Source organism: Manduca sexta, chromosome 19 (genome assembly GCF_014839805.1).
Source record: "Manduca sexta isolate Smith_Timp_Sample1 chromosome 19, JHU_Msex_v1.0, whole genome shotgun sequence".
NCBI classification, from domain to species: domain Eukaryota; kingdom Metazoa; phylum Arthropoda; class Insecta; order Lepidoptera; family Sphingidae; genus Manduca; species Manduca sexta.
The window spans coordinates 6914220-6929452 of NC_051133.1; the positions used below are offsets into that span (position 1 = coordinate 6914220).

General features: G+C 40.3%; 1 protein-coding gene across 1 annotated transcript; it reads left to right on the forward strand.

The window, feature by feature from the left end:
* The first annotated feature begins 230 nt into the window (after positions 1-230).
* On the forward strand, positions 231-15171 carry LOC115444009 (protein TAPT1 homolog). The gene is made up of 11 exons (XM_037440322.1): positions 231-514; positions 593-857; positions 986-1299; positions 1606-1703; positions 7457-7695; positions 7884-8072; positions 9006-9155; positions 10034-10154; positions 10456-10599; positions 11392-13382; positions 13615-15171. Exons 1-10 carry the CDS (start codon positions 388-390, stop codon positions 11542-11544), a joined length of 1800 nt encoding a protein of 599 aa, XP_037296219.1. The 5' UTR covers positions 231-387; the 3' UTR covers positions 11545-13382; positions 13615-15171.
* Positions 15172-15233: the final 62 nt, after the last annotated feature.

Sequence of the window (15233 nt, forward strand, 5' to 3'; positions counted from 1 at the left end):
GGGCGATTTTTCTCAAAATCTTTATATTTTGAGGTATTGTTTGAAATACCCGTAGACACATGGTAACACTCGGTGACGGTGTAAAATGAACGCAACACAATGATAGTATATATTTGTCTCTTTCTAACACACTTTGAGCTACTTGACATAGAAGAAAACAGCAATAAATAACAATTTCTTATAAACGCCTCAACCAATATTTGACAGATTGGACTTGACATTGACTACTGGTTGGCATTTGGCATATTATAATTTTCTTATTTTTCGGCTCAGCTGAAATCAACATTAATATATAATTGCCTTGTTTTAATGGTTTAAAGCTAAATAATCAATTATGCATGTATCATTTACATAATTTAGCACATTATTTGGAAGTTTATTATAAAAATGACATCGATTACAGACGGTGAACATCACCAAACCAAAAAGTTACGTTTCAAGACAGTTTCTAGTGTTCAGCAGTCTTTGAGTGATATCAGTGGAGATAAAAGTACTAAAGAAGTAAAATGCAAAGGTATAACATATATATATATTTTATCTCGTGGAACACCTTGAAATAATATCTACAATAAATTTTGTTCACTTCTTATAGATGGGGACAAGTCGGCATCATTGTTTGCATTTTTACATGTTGAGCTCACTCGGGGCTATTTACTGGAACATGACGAAGAACGCTTTTCGGCAAGGCGGGAAAAAGTGTACTCTTTTATAAAAATACCTCAAGAATTGGAGAAGTTCATGGCCTATGGTTTTTTCCAATGTGCTGATTCTTTGTTGTTTGTTTACACATTTCTTCCCTTGAGATTTCTAATAGCATTTTGGTCTTTTTTTAACAGACTCGTTAGGAGATGTTTTGGGTAAGTGACTCCTAAAATATGAAAATTTATTTCATTCTGTCACATATTTATAATTGTATATGTATAATTAAGCTAATTAAAAATTAGATTTAATTCCTATACTTTTATATATTTATTTTTTGTTTCAGATTGTATTCACATCCTAACAAAAGTATTTTAAAACCAGCAGAGACATGTGATGTGCTCAAGGGCTTTATATTAGTTATATGCAGTATACTAATGTGTTATATAGATACAAATATGATGTATCATTTAGTGAAAAGTCAGAGTGTTATGAAGTTGTACATATTTTATAATATGCTGGAAGTTGGAGACAGATTGTTTTCTGCATTTGGTCAGGATACAATTGATGCACTATTTTGGACTGCAACAGAGCCAAGAGATAGAAGAAGAGAGCACTTGGGTGTTATCCCACATCTTTTATTTGCCATGACCTATGTGTGTATCCTTTAAAATATTAGAAAGTTATGTTCCCAGGTGCCCAAATACAGTTCTCCATAATCCAAAGTTTTAGTTTGTGTTGGTATTGTTTATAGGCAGTTGTATTACTTAACTTGTTGTCTGCAGACACATTATAATTTGTGTAACTTTTGTGTACAATGTTTGTATTTTATGTGCTAGATATGTACTGCCGAAAAAGTGTTAGAGTTTCCTATGTGGGTGAGGGCAACTGGAATAGTTATCAGCAGGTTTTGGACAGAAAAATATATCCAAATTTTTCTATAATTTCTTTGACAAATTTTATCAGTTTTACACAGTTTGTTAGTGTTGTTTCAAGCTACAACACTTAATGTGGCTTTCAACTCCAATAACAAAAGTCTTCTTATTATTATGATGTCAAATAATGTGAGTATACTCTTATTATATTTTTTATTTCAGGATGAAAACTGAAAACATGTAAATTTCGGTTCGCTATTTATATATTATGCCTATCATATACTTGTCTGCATTGTAGATGGTTACATTCTGGCTCTTCAGCACTGCATGTCATAAGTTTTCGTATATAGATTCCAGCTGTTTATTTTGATAAAGGCATATAGATAGGTACAATGGTCAAAAAAGTGGATTATAAAAAATCCATTGTTTTTATTATATGCCATGTATCCTTCATTGGAGATCTTTAAATAAATAAAACAAGGTACTTGCTGAGATATTTTGTTCTGATAAAAAATGAGATTTTCTTTTTTCCTAGGTTACATTTTATAGAAGTCTTTAATAAAATTGAATTTCATAGACACGTTTTATAATTTTATGTTTATGTGGATACACCATATTACAAAGTTATGAATGTGGAATGTCTATATGTAATTTAGCATTGGATTAACTTCTGGTGCGTCTCACTTATCTTAGCTTTATCATTCATATCTTTTTTTCAGTATCATTGCTTATGATCATTATTAAATAGTATAACGAGGCAGGTAGATAGGTACACGCGCATCGGCGCGGCCGCTAGTAAGTACGTCGCGAGCGCGCCATCACCCCCGCACTCCGCCACGTTTCTCCTACGACACCGTGCCGGTCCGCGCCAGTCGAGCGGGAACTTTCGTGAGTGCGCCCACGTCGTGTAGCTTTGCCACCGCGGCTCGCGCGCATACCCTATGTACTTACCGAATATTGTTTTAATGCGTATTGTATGTGCCCACTTATATATATATTGCAATAAATGTATAGTAACTGAATACCCGGTTATAGTGACGCCCAACGAGCGGGCAATACCATTATACGTAATTCGGGCAAGTCCATTATTTCGATCGCGATTTTTCGAGTTACGACGCTGTGACGGCGATTCTGTCCTGTAGAAGTAGCTTATCCAGGACCTAGAAAACGCTTCCCTTGTACCAGCGCTGCGGAAAAAACCTAGTGCGACGGAATAGTCAAAAATACGGCACACCGGTCGCCTCACGGAACTCCGCCATTTTATAGACTCGCAAGCACGGTCAAGTGACCTAACAAATAATGCCACCGAAACGACATGGCAACCGGGACAACCCTCCAACATCCGATACGGACGACGAGCGGCCGACCAGCTCACCAGTCATAACAATGACCGAAGACGCGCTGCAGTCGCTAGTCGCTAACATCGCGCGCAGCCAGATCGAGGCGAATCAGCTGCTTATGGAGAAGATCTTTGCCAAAGGCCAGTCCCAGGATTCCCCAACTCCACCACCCGATGCATGCGCGACATTAACGCACGGAAATTTCGCGAAATGTACGACGCGCTTCGATGGAACGACCAAGAACGCGGACGCTGTCGAAGCGTTTATCGACGCCGTACAAGTATACAAAGAATGTACAAACGTGAACAACGACCACGCGTTGAAAGGATTCCCGATGCTGCTGACCGGCGAGGCCGCCGTTTGGTGGCAGGGCGTCAAAGCGTCGGTGACGTCGTGGGAGGATGCCCTGCGACGACTTCGCGGCATGTTTGGAGTGCCGCGCCCCGCGCACAAAATATTCCGGGACATTTTCGCCACCGAACAACAACCCAGTGAACGTGCGGATGTGTTCGTATCTAAAGTGCGCGCTCTAATTGCTAAGCTTCCGTATTCTGTGCCCGAAAATATGTGTGTTGATATTATCTATGGACTTTTAAATCGTAAGTTAAGGAAACGAGTGTTACGGGACGCGGTGGACAGCGTTGAAGTATTGCTGGAAAAGGCCAGGTTAGTGGAAGAAGCCTTGGCGGAGGTAAGCGACCCTTCCATTACTCCAATCCCTCCCTCGCGATGTACCTGCTAGCAAAACAAAGCGGCCGCGACCCCGTTGTAATTACTGTAAAATATTTGGTCACGACACCGCCGAGTGTCGTAATAAATCGCGTAATTTAAGTAAGCCCGATGAACATCCCGCGGCTAAACCGTCAACATCCGACATTCGTTGCTACGGCTGTGGTCAGTTGGGAGTGGTACGCTCCAAGTGCGATACATGTAAGGGTACTAGCAAAATGAATTTCCAAAGTGCACAGGTAGATAACGTAGAGTACGCGCGACCGACAGTTATGATCCAAGTAGTAGGACAAAATGGTGCCGCTATTTTGGACACCGGCTCTACGCACTCGATCGCAGGCCCCATGCTGCATCAGCTGCTGGTGCGCGCCGGAGTCGAGTTCATTGAGACCCATCGCACTGTAGGGTTAGCCGACGGATCGCAACAAGTGCGCGCGGCGCTAACGTGTGATACCGTTGTAACGTTAGGAAGACGGAGGGTACTTACGAGTTTTATAGTGTTCCCCGGCGCCGACACGAGGACGTTGCTCGGCAGAGACTTCATCATGCAGGCTAAAGTTGTACTAGACTTACCTCAGGGCAGCTGGTATTATTCTGACGCCCCGCACGAGACACACCAGTTTATGACGTCATACGACTTACCTTCAGGCAAGGAAACAGAGCTGATGGGCGTCGATACCTCGAAGTTCACGCTGCGTGATGACGAAGGAACAAATTTGACAACCGACCAGAAATGTCAGTTGAACGCGTTGTTGGTACGGAAGGCTGACCGTTTCGCCACGGACGGACCACCGACCGAGTACGCTGAGCACCATATCAAGGTCAGCGAGAAACAGGAACCCATAGCCTCCCCACCATACCGATTGTCGCAAAGTAAGAAAGCGCTATTAGAAAGAGAATTGAAAAAACTACTCGACGAAGACATCATCGAGGAATGTGAGTCCCCTTGGGCTGCGAATGTAGTGTTGGTCGCTAAGAAGGATGGAGGAGTTAGACTTTGCGTCGATTATCGCCAGTTGAACGCAGTCACCGAACCCGACCGATATCCACTCCCGAGAATGGAGGATATTCTCCACGCAGCCAAGACGTCAAATTTTATGACTACATGCGACCTAAGGTCCGGCTATTTTCAAGTAGGAGTCACACCCTCGCATAGAGATATGACCGCGTTCGTCACGCCTTTAGGTACGTTTAGGTTTAAAAGAATGCCTATGGGTTTAAGAAACTCCGGAGCGACGTTTCAACGATTAGTAGACAGGTTCAAGTCTGGCAGAATTTTGTCGGACGTTACAATATTAGCCTACCTGGATGACATTATCATCTTGAGCGATACGTTTGAGAAGCACCTACAAGACCTAGAAGCCGTCCTCGACCGTCTGAAGATGTATAACCTTCGTGTCAACCGCGAGAAAAGCTATTTTGCCCGCGATTCGGTGAAATTCTTAGGCCATTTGATCGTCCCGGGAGGTATACAAGCCGACCCAGACAAGGTAGAAGCCATAGTAGGTATGGCCGCTCCGCAGAACACAAAACATTTGAAGACGTTTTTGCAAACATCTAGTTGGTTTCGGCGATACATTCCTAACTACGCCCGAACAGCTAAACCATTAACGGACCTTCTCAAGAAGAGTGCCACGTGGACTTGGTCTTCGAGTCAGCAGGAAGCTTTCGAGGAGATCAAGGAACTACTCGTTTCGGCACCCATTTTACGTCAAGCAGACGAAAACCAAACCGTATACATTAAGAACGGACAGCAGTGGATATTGCTTAGGGGCCGTTTTAATGCAGGGAGAGGCGCAAGACGAGAGGCCAATCGAATATGCAAGCCGTTTGCTCCTCCCCGCCGAGAGGAACTATTCGACGACAGAGCGCGAAGCTTTGGCGGTCGTGTGGGCCGTGACCAAGTACAGGGGCTATATCGAAGGGTCTTCAGTGGTCGTGAAGTCTGACCACCAACCGTTACGCTGGCTCATGAGCGTGAAGTCACCCAGCGGTCGCCTTGCTAGGTGGGCCCTGACCCTCCAGGAGTTCGACCTGAAGATCGAATACACGCCGGGGAGATCCAACGCTATCGCCGATACGCTTTCGCGACCGCCGTGCGGTGACGAGAGGAGCTGTGATCTTTGCTTCGCTGAAGTCGATCTACCGGCAAGGAGCCCTCGTGACGTTAGAGATAACCAACTCAAAGATCCTGCGCTCTTGGAGATTATAAAGGATTTGGAGGAACCCCAGGAACCGTTTAGGGGGAGAGGCTGGTCTGATAGAGGTTTCATTCTGTCCGACGGAATTCTGTATCGTTACGGACCAGAAGAAGAAGATGAAGAGACGGCATGTCTCGTAGTGCCCGAACATGAACGCAGCAAGGTTCTTGCTGATTACCACGATGCCGCCACAGCGGGTCATTTCGGCGTAGATCGTACGCTACATCGCCTGAGAGCTAGATACTACTGGCCGGGCATGAAACAGTCTGTGGCAGATTATATTAAACGATGCGTCGATTGTCAACGTTACAAGACGGATAATAGGAAGCCCGCTGGTTTGCTCCAAACGCCGGCCACTACCCGGCGCTTTGAAGTAATCGCCGTGGATCTCTTTGGCCCCTTACCGGAAACAGCTGATAAGAACAAGTGGATCCTTATCGTTGAGGATACTTGCACTCGCTGGGTCGAACTATTCGCTCTGCGAAACGCTACCGGTCCCGAATGCGCCAAACTATTAGTCAATGAAGTCTTTCTACGATATGGTGTGCCGAGGCGCGTTCTCAGTGACAACGGCGTACAATTTGTTAGTGAGGTGGTACAACAGGTTTGTCATACGTTTGGTATAACTCAGTCGTTGACCCCGCGATACCACCCACAAGCGAATCCCGTGGAGAGGAAGAATCGCGACCTCAAGCCACAACTGTCGATTTTAGTGCGGCGCGATCACAAAGTCTGGGATACTCACCTAGCCGCTATCCGTTTCGCCATGAACTCCGTTATCACCAGCAGTACAGGTTATTCACCGGCGTACCTGACTTTCGGTCGCGAGATCCGCGCGCCTGCCGATGCCGTCACGGATATGAGAGCCATCATCGAGAGTGATAACGTGGTGACCGTGCTGACCCCATACCTGAAGAAGTTATCGTCCGTCTTACTGGACGCTCGAGACGTCCACGAGAAGAACCAAGCAATCCAGAAGCGAAACGCTGACGAACATCGTCGACCAGCCCCCGACTACGCCGTCGGTGATCTTGTTCTCTTGAAGACACAAGGCGCGAATGACACCTGGCGCGGTCAGACACCTAAATTCATTCCTAGGAGGGACGGACCTTACAGGGTCAAGGAAATTTCGAGTCCTACAACGTATGTGCTAGAGCAAGTTGGTAGCTGCGAGTCTGTTGGTAGGTACCATGTCTCCCAATTGACCCCTTTCGTAGGCGATGCGGTTCCCCCTGTGAAAGAAAAGAAAAGGAGAGGTAGGCCGAGGAAGGTAGTCGTCGCATAATCCATACACGGGACGTTTGTATGGATATGAGGGGGAGGATATAACGAGGCAGGTAGATAGGTACACGCGCATCGGCGCGGCCGCTAGTAAGTACGTCGCGAGCGCGCCATCACCCCCGCACTCCGCCACGTTTCTCCTACGACACCGTGCCGGTCCGCGCCAGTCGAGCGGGAACTTTCGTGAGTGCGCCCACGTCGTGTAGCTTTGCCACCGCGGCTCGCGCGCATACCCTATGTACTTACCGAATATTGTTTTAATGCGTATTGTATGTGCCCACTTATATATATATTGCAATAAATGTATAGTAACTGAATACCCGGTTATAATAGTATAAAGAATATTAAATACTATAAAATATTATAATAATTTTATATTTACTTATTTCAGTTTGTAGAGTTAAAAGGAAGCGTATTTAAGAAGTTTGACAAAAACAATTTATTTCAAGTGTCTTGCAGTGATGTTAGAGAACGGTTACACTTGTCTGTTCTGCTTTTTATTGTGGTTCTGCAAACTATGAAAGAATACATGTGGAAAGAAGAACGTTTCTGGATCCTTGCTCCTGACTGTATTCTTGTCCTCACTTTTGAAGTAATCATTGATTGGGTAAAACATGCTTTTATTACAAGGTAAGAAATTATAGAAATATAATTTTGATTATACATTTTACATTCATTTCTTGCTTACCATTTCTATTAAAATACTTTACTGTGGTATAAATCTTATGAAGTCATGGATCATCGTAGAATAAAAATCTTTTAGGTGGGTGGACCATCAAGTAATAGAATGTTCTTGGACAATCTTGTTTTTGTTCCAGATTTAACGAAATTCCATATGGAGTGTATAGAGAATATACAGTGAGCTTGGCTTATGATGTTGCACAGACTAGGCAGAAATATGCATTCAGTGATCATTCAGATTTGGTGGCTCGAAGAATGGGTTTTATACCTCTCCCACTTGGTGTGGTTATAACAAGAGTGCTTGTGCATGCTGTCAAAGTTGATGGGTGTGTATGAGCATAATTATGTTATTCAATGATATAAGTAAGGATATATAGGATCTAAGTATGGTAGACATAAATAGTATCCAAAGTACAAGTAAATCGTTTCAACTATTTTTTTTATAGCATAGGCCCAATAGATAGAGCAAGTTGCTCACTATATATTAAGTGACATCTACTGCTCCTAATGAGAATCTCTAAATAAATGAAAGGAATAGGGATTAAGAAGAATAAAGGGATCTCACTAGTCATCCCCTCTGTGGATTGGGGCTGTTTAAAGAATTCTACCGCTGTATCCACTACCTTTCGTAAAAAGCGAGTAATAGGGGCCATTAGGAGTGGTGGGCGGTCAGCAGGGGACTGTCTGCCTTTAGTGCACGTTGTGCTTATTTAATCACATTGTGCTGACTCCCAGGATGAATGGCACCGTAGTAGGTAGACCTCATATTGCTCTTGACTCTGAGGATGTCGTTAGGTGCGCGAGAGTTTCTGAGCTAAATAGATAACGGGCTGCACTAGCACCGCGCAGGGGCAGTTGCGGATGAAAACTTGGACACTTCCCTCGGAGAAAGCATGCAGCCGTTCCTAATGTGCCGACGATGGCCACCGTAGAACCTTAGTTGGTATGCCGTGCGTAGATCCGACGGTCGCCCAATGGTTCCATCATTTTGGGCGGTGCAACGCCGGTCGTAAGGCACGGTGAACCTAACATAACCGCTCAGTCGCCTCCCACGAATACTGGGCGGTTATAACGACGCATTTTCATCACGAAATAAAAAAAATCTAACTAGTAATACGAAAGACAATTTATTCACTTATGACGATAAGCTAAATTCACTAAGTACATATTTTTTTATACAATTGGCTTAAAATTTAAGACTTGAGGAGGATAATTAAAATCGTAATAATACCTTTCCCATTCTCTTTATTTATTTTCAGGTTAGCGGCCATATTGTTGGTATTCATCGCATATCTGAGTTTGATATCGGTACGAGTACTTGTGTCGATTGTAATATTGGGTAAAGCTTGTGACTTGATTGCGCAACACCAGACAGACAAGAACGATAACATTCATCCAACACCGAAAAAGTAAGAATAATTTAAATTATATTTTCACTGAAAGAAAAAAAATGAGAATTATCGCTTACTTTGGGGGTAAAAACATCGTGAGGAAACCTGCATAATGAGAAGTTCTCTATAGAAATTATATGAGGGCGTGAGAAGTCTACCAATCCGTACTAGGTCAGCATGGTGAATCAAAGCCTAATCCCTCTCATTATTAGAGGAGATTCGTGCCCAGCAGTGGTACAGTATATACAAGGCTGATATTATTATTATTTATTATAATGAAAGAAGCTAATAATATGCAAAACAAAATCTAAGACATACACAATATTATTTGTGTTTCATTTATTAACCGACTTCAAAAAAAGGAGGAGGTTATCAATTCGACGTATTTTTTTTCCATTATTGTGCTTTACGGTGAAGGAAAACATCGTGATGAGACGTACTTACCTTAGAATTCTCAAAAAGAATAATTTCGAGGGTATGTAATGTCTGCCAACTCGTTCTATGCCAGCGTGGTGGCATAAAAACCCATTCAGGGACGAGGAGTGCTATGCTCAACAGTGGGTTGGTATTATTATTATTATATGTAATTATATTTTTTTATTTTATAAATTATGTGCCTTCAGTATTGAGTTTTTTCGATAACTATAAGGTACGCGTCGTACGTATTTTATATTATTACAGATTTCCTAACAATGTGCATATTGATTTGGTGTATAAGTCTAAAGTATAAAAGAGTATGTGTCTACATTGAATTGATTCTATATATGTTCCAATAGTCAATTTATAGAAAATAATATTTTTCATTTAGACGCTCGATGGATAACGACAAACTTATTAGTGACATTTTGTATTTTGATCTCAAATGTTTTCATTACTAATTGAATCAAGTTGTTTAGGGAGGCAAAGGATTTGTACAGTAGGGAGACACCGACCCCGCACAAATCTCCTGAAGTGGAAGTAGCGCCTCATAAAAGTCCAGCCCAGTTGCAATATCTTGTATCAGAAGATGCCATTATGGTATGTTTAATCATATTTGCTGCCTTTTGTTTAGAGCAGCGGTCGGCAACCTTTTGGTAGTCAAGGGCCACAAGGTGGCAAAATTAACTAAAGGGGGCCATAGGTGTAACATTAAACCTAGAAACCCTGCTTTAGATGCGCTTACTCTTAATTTAATACATTTATTTTGATGTTTAAGCCTTATTACAAAACAATCACGAGCCACAAACAGAACGTTCGCGGGCCGCGTGTTGCCGACCGCTGGTTTAGAGAAGTTATAAAATTTTGTTGTAAAATATAAAAGATGATTATTATTTTTTAGACCGAGCCTTTAGTGGACGCATCTGTTGGAGCAGCAGCGCTGTTTTCTAACAGCGCCATTGATTTAAATGGTGTTTGTTACCTCAATGATAAGATGAACGCTCAAATCAAGCAAGAATCTGGTGATTATTTAGATACAGAAATTGTAAGTTTATGATGTGTTCAAACATGGACAAAATAACTTTTATTTATGATGACTAGTTTGCTTGTCGCTTCAGTCGCGTGAATAGCCTTTCCCGTTTCCAAAAATTCCTAAATAATTGTAACATTCCATAGCGTTATTTGTAAATCAGCTGTCTACTTAAAAATCGGATTAAAATTCAAAAATTCTTTTCGAGAGCAAATTATCAGAATAAAAACTTACCTTGTCAATGGCAAAGCGTCCATATAACACCATTCCTACAGGATTACTTTTTAGGTTTATTTCTGTTTGCCTTAGTTTTTGTTTTCTGTTAAATTGGTCGTGATATGTAAACTAAGGCATTTTTTTTGCCTCGAATTACCTTTTGAAAAATTGAACGCTTCGCCACTGAACCTTATATAAGTATTATCCAGGACGTGTTTTGTCTGTGTGTCAAATTTCATCGTAATACGTTCAGCAGATACTGCGTTTACTTGTAACTAAAGTCCATATTTAAAATAAGAATTGCATGTCTACTGGTGGTAGGTCTCTCATATGTGAGAGACCGCGTGGGTATGTACCACCGCAATGTCTGTTCTGTTCTGCCGCCAAGCAGCAGTTTGTAGTCACTGTTGTGTTCCCGTTTGAAGGACATTGTAGCCAGTGTAACTACTGGACAAAGTGAGACTTAACATCTCAAGTCTCAGGATGGCGAGCGCAGAGGAATATCAAACATTACAATTCATGGTGTTGGATGGTGTTTCTACTGGTTACGGGCGGTGGTATGGCTTACCACTAGTTACGTTGCGGTTGCAGGGCGACGTGAGCCGCAGTGCGCCCGACGTGCAGTGCGGCGCGGCGCCGGCCGAGGCGGAGCGGCCGCGCTCGGCGGAGGGGGCGCGCGAGGGGCTGACGCGCCGCGCCGAGTCCGAGCCCAACCTCGCCAAGGCCGACGAGGACGCCGCCTAGCACTCTGTGCTGTTTCATCCATATATTGTAATTGTTTCATTTACACGGTCTAGTCTTGGTTTGGTTGAATAAATTCATTACGTTGGTTTTACGGTGATACGGAACCAGTCGGGCGAGTGTGTGCAATGGTATATTATATTTGTCGGTTTTGTATGAATTTGTTGTCCATGTCATGACGGTGATATATTTATTATTATGATAGCCTACCGGACCGCGTTGCAGATTGTATTGTGTATGTATGTACGTGTACTCCATAAATATTATAAAATGTAAGTAGACATAGGCGTTAAATTCAGTCGAACTATGTTATTACACAACTCTATAATAATTAATAATATAGCCCTGTCGGTATATGTTCCAATACCAATAAGCAGATTGTTGCGTGTAGGTACCTACTTTTGCGTTGTGTGATTAGATATATATTTGACAAACTTGTGATGGCTACTTGTTATAATCAGTATCGTTTAAACATAACAATCTGAGTAGGATTACCGTGTAATTTATTTTAAATATTTATATTGTAAATATACATAACATTAATTAAAAAATAAAATCAGCATGTTCAGCATGTATTTTTATATTGTGCGTTAGTTAGGTGAGAAATACTTGTTAATTGGCAATAGAGTTAAATTATTGTTGCTTAAATTTTAAGACTGATATGACTTGGGTGCTTAGAGTCGAGGAGTCCGTCATAGGACTCCTTGGTTATTTGAATTAAATGCTTATACCAGTGCAATTAGAATTTATCCTCGTAATACAGTTATAGTGAACGGTATTGAATAATTTCGTTTTTTTTTCTCATTATCACATAGATAAAACTTTATTGTTTAAATTTTTTATTATTTTTCCTTTTTTCTATCACCTTAATTTCAATCCTTATTTTTAGGTTAAAATGATTCTTGCCATAGACCACGAATTACTCTACACATTTATTGTCCTAAGGGGCATAGATATATTTTCTTTGTTTCCCTATTTCATTTTTAACTGACTTCTTTTATTAATATAATAGAAAATAAAATATCTTTGGTTCGATTCCCAAGTATGTAAATTTTGTGTGGATTTTTAAAATACAGTACTAGGATGGCGTCTACTGCTTTACTATGAACAAAAGTAGTCGTAAAAACAAAGCCAAAAGTACCTACATCAAGAAAAATTGTGGTACGCTGATACCACATTGTAGTAAGAAATACACAGAGGGGCAACTAGAAGCGGAAATCCTTTGACAAAATAAATCATACTTATTCAAATAAACCACGCTACAAAGAAACATATGACACACAGTAGGTCGAAACAAACGATTTATGCTTACTTTAATCTATAATTAGCGGAATTCTAACTCGGCAAATTTCTTAAAATTCCGGCTGGAACACTAAAATAATGTCTTATTATCTCATTGCTATGTGGGTAGTCCGATGATGTATCCAATATTTCGGAACCTCAAGAATTTGATAGGCTTATTCTAAACATTTTTTTCACTCCTCTCTGATTTTAAGGCGGTTTCCCAGCAAAAAGCCGCGGTAAAAAAATTTTGGAAGCTATATTCGAAATTTGTAAGTCATACAAAAAAAATATACATCATATTTCTACAATATGTTACCTTTACTTTGGTTGTTTTCATTTTTATATATTGTTTCCTTATTTTTATAATGATAGTGTTACTAAAATTGTTGATTTAACTTATTAGATAGACAATTTTATAAGGGATATTTTGGTAGTTTAATATTTTCAAAAAGACCTAAAATTAAGTTTTTACCTAAATTATTTGTATTACATATTATTCTCGCCGTAAATGTAAAGCTCAAAAGCTCAAGGCAGTTTGCTCGAGGGAAGGCCTTAAGGTGGTAGCTCAAGGTCCATTTTCATACATTTTGTTTCGGCTTTAATCTGGGTAACTAAACAAGTATTGGCAAGTAAAGAATTTAAATTCACGTCTAATTAGTGATTAGTTCTGGCAGTTGAAAGAAAAACGTAAAAATAATTAATAATCATGGATATTTCGGCCTTTAAAATTAAAGCCGATTAAAGCCGAAACAAAATGTATGAAAATGGACCTTGAGCTACCACCTTAAGATTCCTCTCCAGTGCGAGTGTCGCCTTGAGACCTTATTCTCTATGCCACACGTTATTTTGACCTTGTTTTGAGATTTTGACAGCGCGTGACAAACACGTAACGCACCGCATCTTTTTAAAGTCTATATAATTTGGCATACGAAATACCATTCCATGGTAATTTCATGAAGATAACGTAATAATGCTGCATTTGCCTTTAAAAGGTCATAGGGAATAAGGCCTTGAAGCAGCATTGTACTATATTTGTGTAGCGTCTCCATCTATCGGCTGTGTCAGGAACTTAATATAACAATGTAGAACTATCAAGTTAAAGGTTTTCTTTATCAAAACTATTCCAAAATATATATTTAAAGGATCATACATTTTATTATGATTCGTGTAATCTACATTACACAATCAGTCATACATACGTTTTGATCATGCTCAAACGTCAGCAACGAAGGTCTAAAATATTGCTAAGAAATATAGTCTTCTACGCACCATCTATTGGATTTTAAAGGAACTTTATGTGTTCGAATGTAGAGAGGTAACACATTTTGTAATTGTGTTTTCTCGTACGATGGTAGATAGCAGCTCGATCACTTAATCCCTTCTTCAGTATAATTTCCTGGGCGAATTGAAAGATACAGGAAATTAATAATTACACCGTGTTCTAGTATAAAACAATTTGTCATTTAATTACCTTCATAGGAATTATATTACCTTCTTCTAATCAATAGGTTGTAAAAATTAATTACTCTTCCAAAGTTGTACCTAAACATTTTTATACATAGATTTGTTGGCTATATATTGCAAATATTTTATCAATTATACAGTTCATATTTATAAGTTCATAGCAATAATTTTCATTACACTCAAATAAGTGTTTTGTTTCGATTCTTGATTTTATGAAAGTCCAGGTTGCAAACAAAGTTACGTCATAATGAGGGATTGAATGTTGTTACGAAAGAATGCTAGAAATAAGATCAGTGTAGATGTCTTTAGGGGAGATTTATGTTCAGGAGAAGATATAATTTTTTTGCTGATAATACCTATGTTAGGAGTACTGCTACCACTGGTAAGACAACCAACCAGGAACTGTTAGTTGCCGGCAATGTACACTTTAAGAGAAATCGTAAGGTGGAGGACGCTAGCAGCTAACCAGCCAGCTGTTGGCAGAATGTGAATTTGGAATTGGGTGCAAAAGTAAAGTATTCAATAAAAAATAGGCAAATCGTAACCTTTGACGTCAACGTCTTGTTTCGTTGTATATATTTTAATCCCTATTTGTTCCATTTATTTTAACTATTTTATTATTTTCACTTGCAGTGATCAAGGTAATTAGGTGGAATAATTCAGGAATGAGAGCAAAGCAGTACCATCGCATTTAGCAAGTTTAAAAACTGTATAATGTTTACGTGAATTTTCGTTATTAATTTAATTCTACTGCTATCGTCACTGCAGGTATTTTCATTGCTTGCTATGTAATTACCTACTATCGATGGGTCTCTAATGACTACGTTTAGTTTGTAGCGACTCCATCTTTCTCTTAACAAATATAGAGATAAGACAATGCTGTATTTTGTTTTCATTTAAACTTTATTTTATTGTCTGAATATAAGGATTAAAGGTAAGGTAGG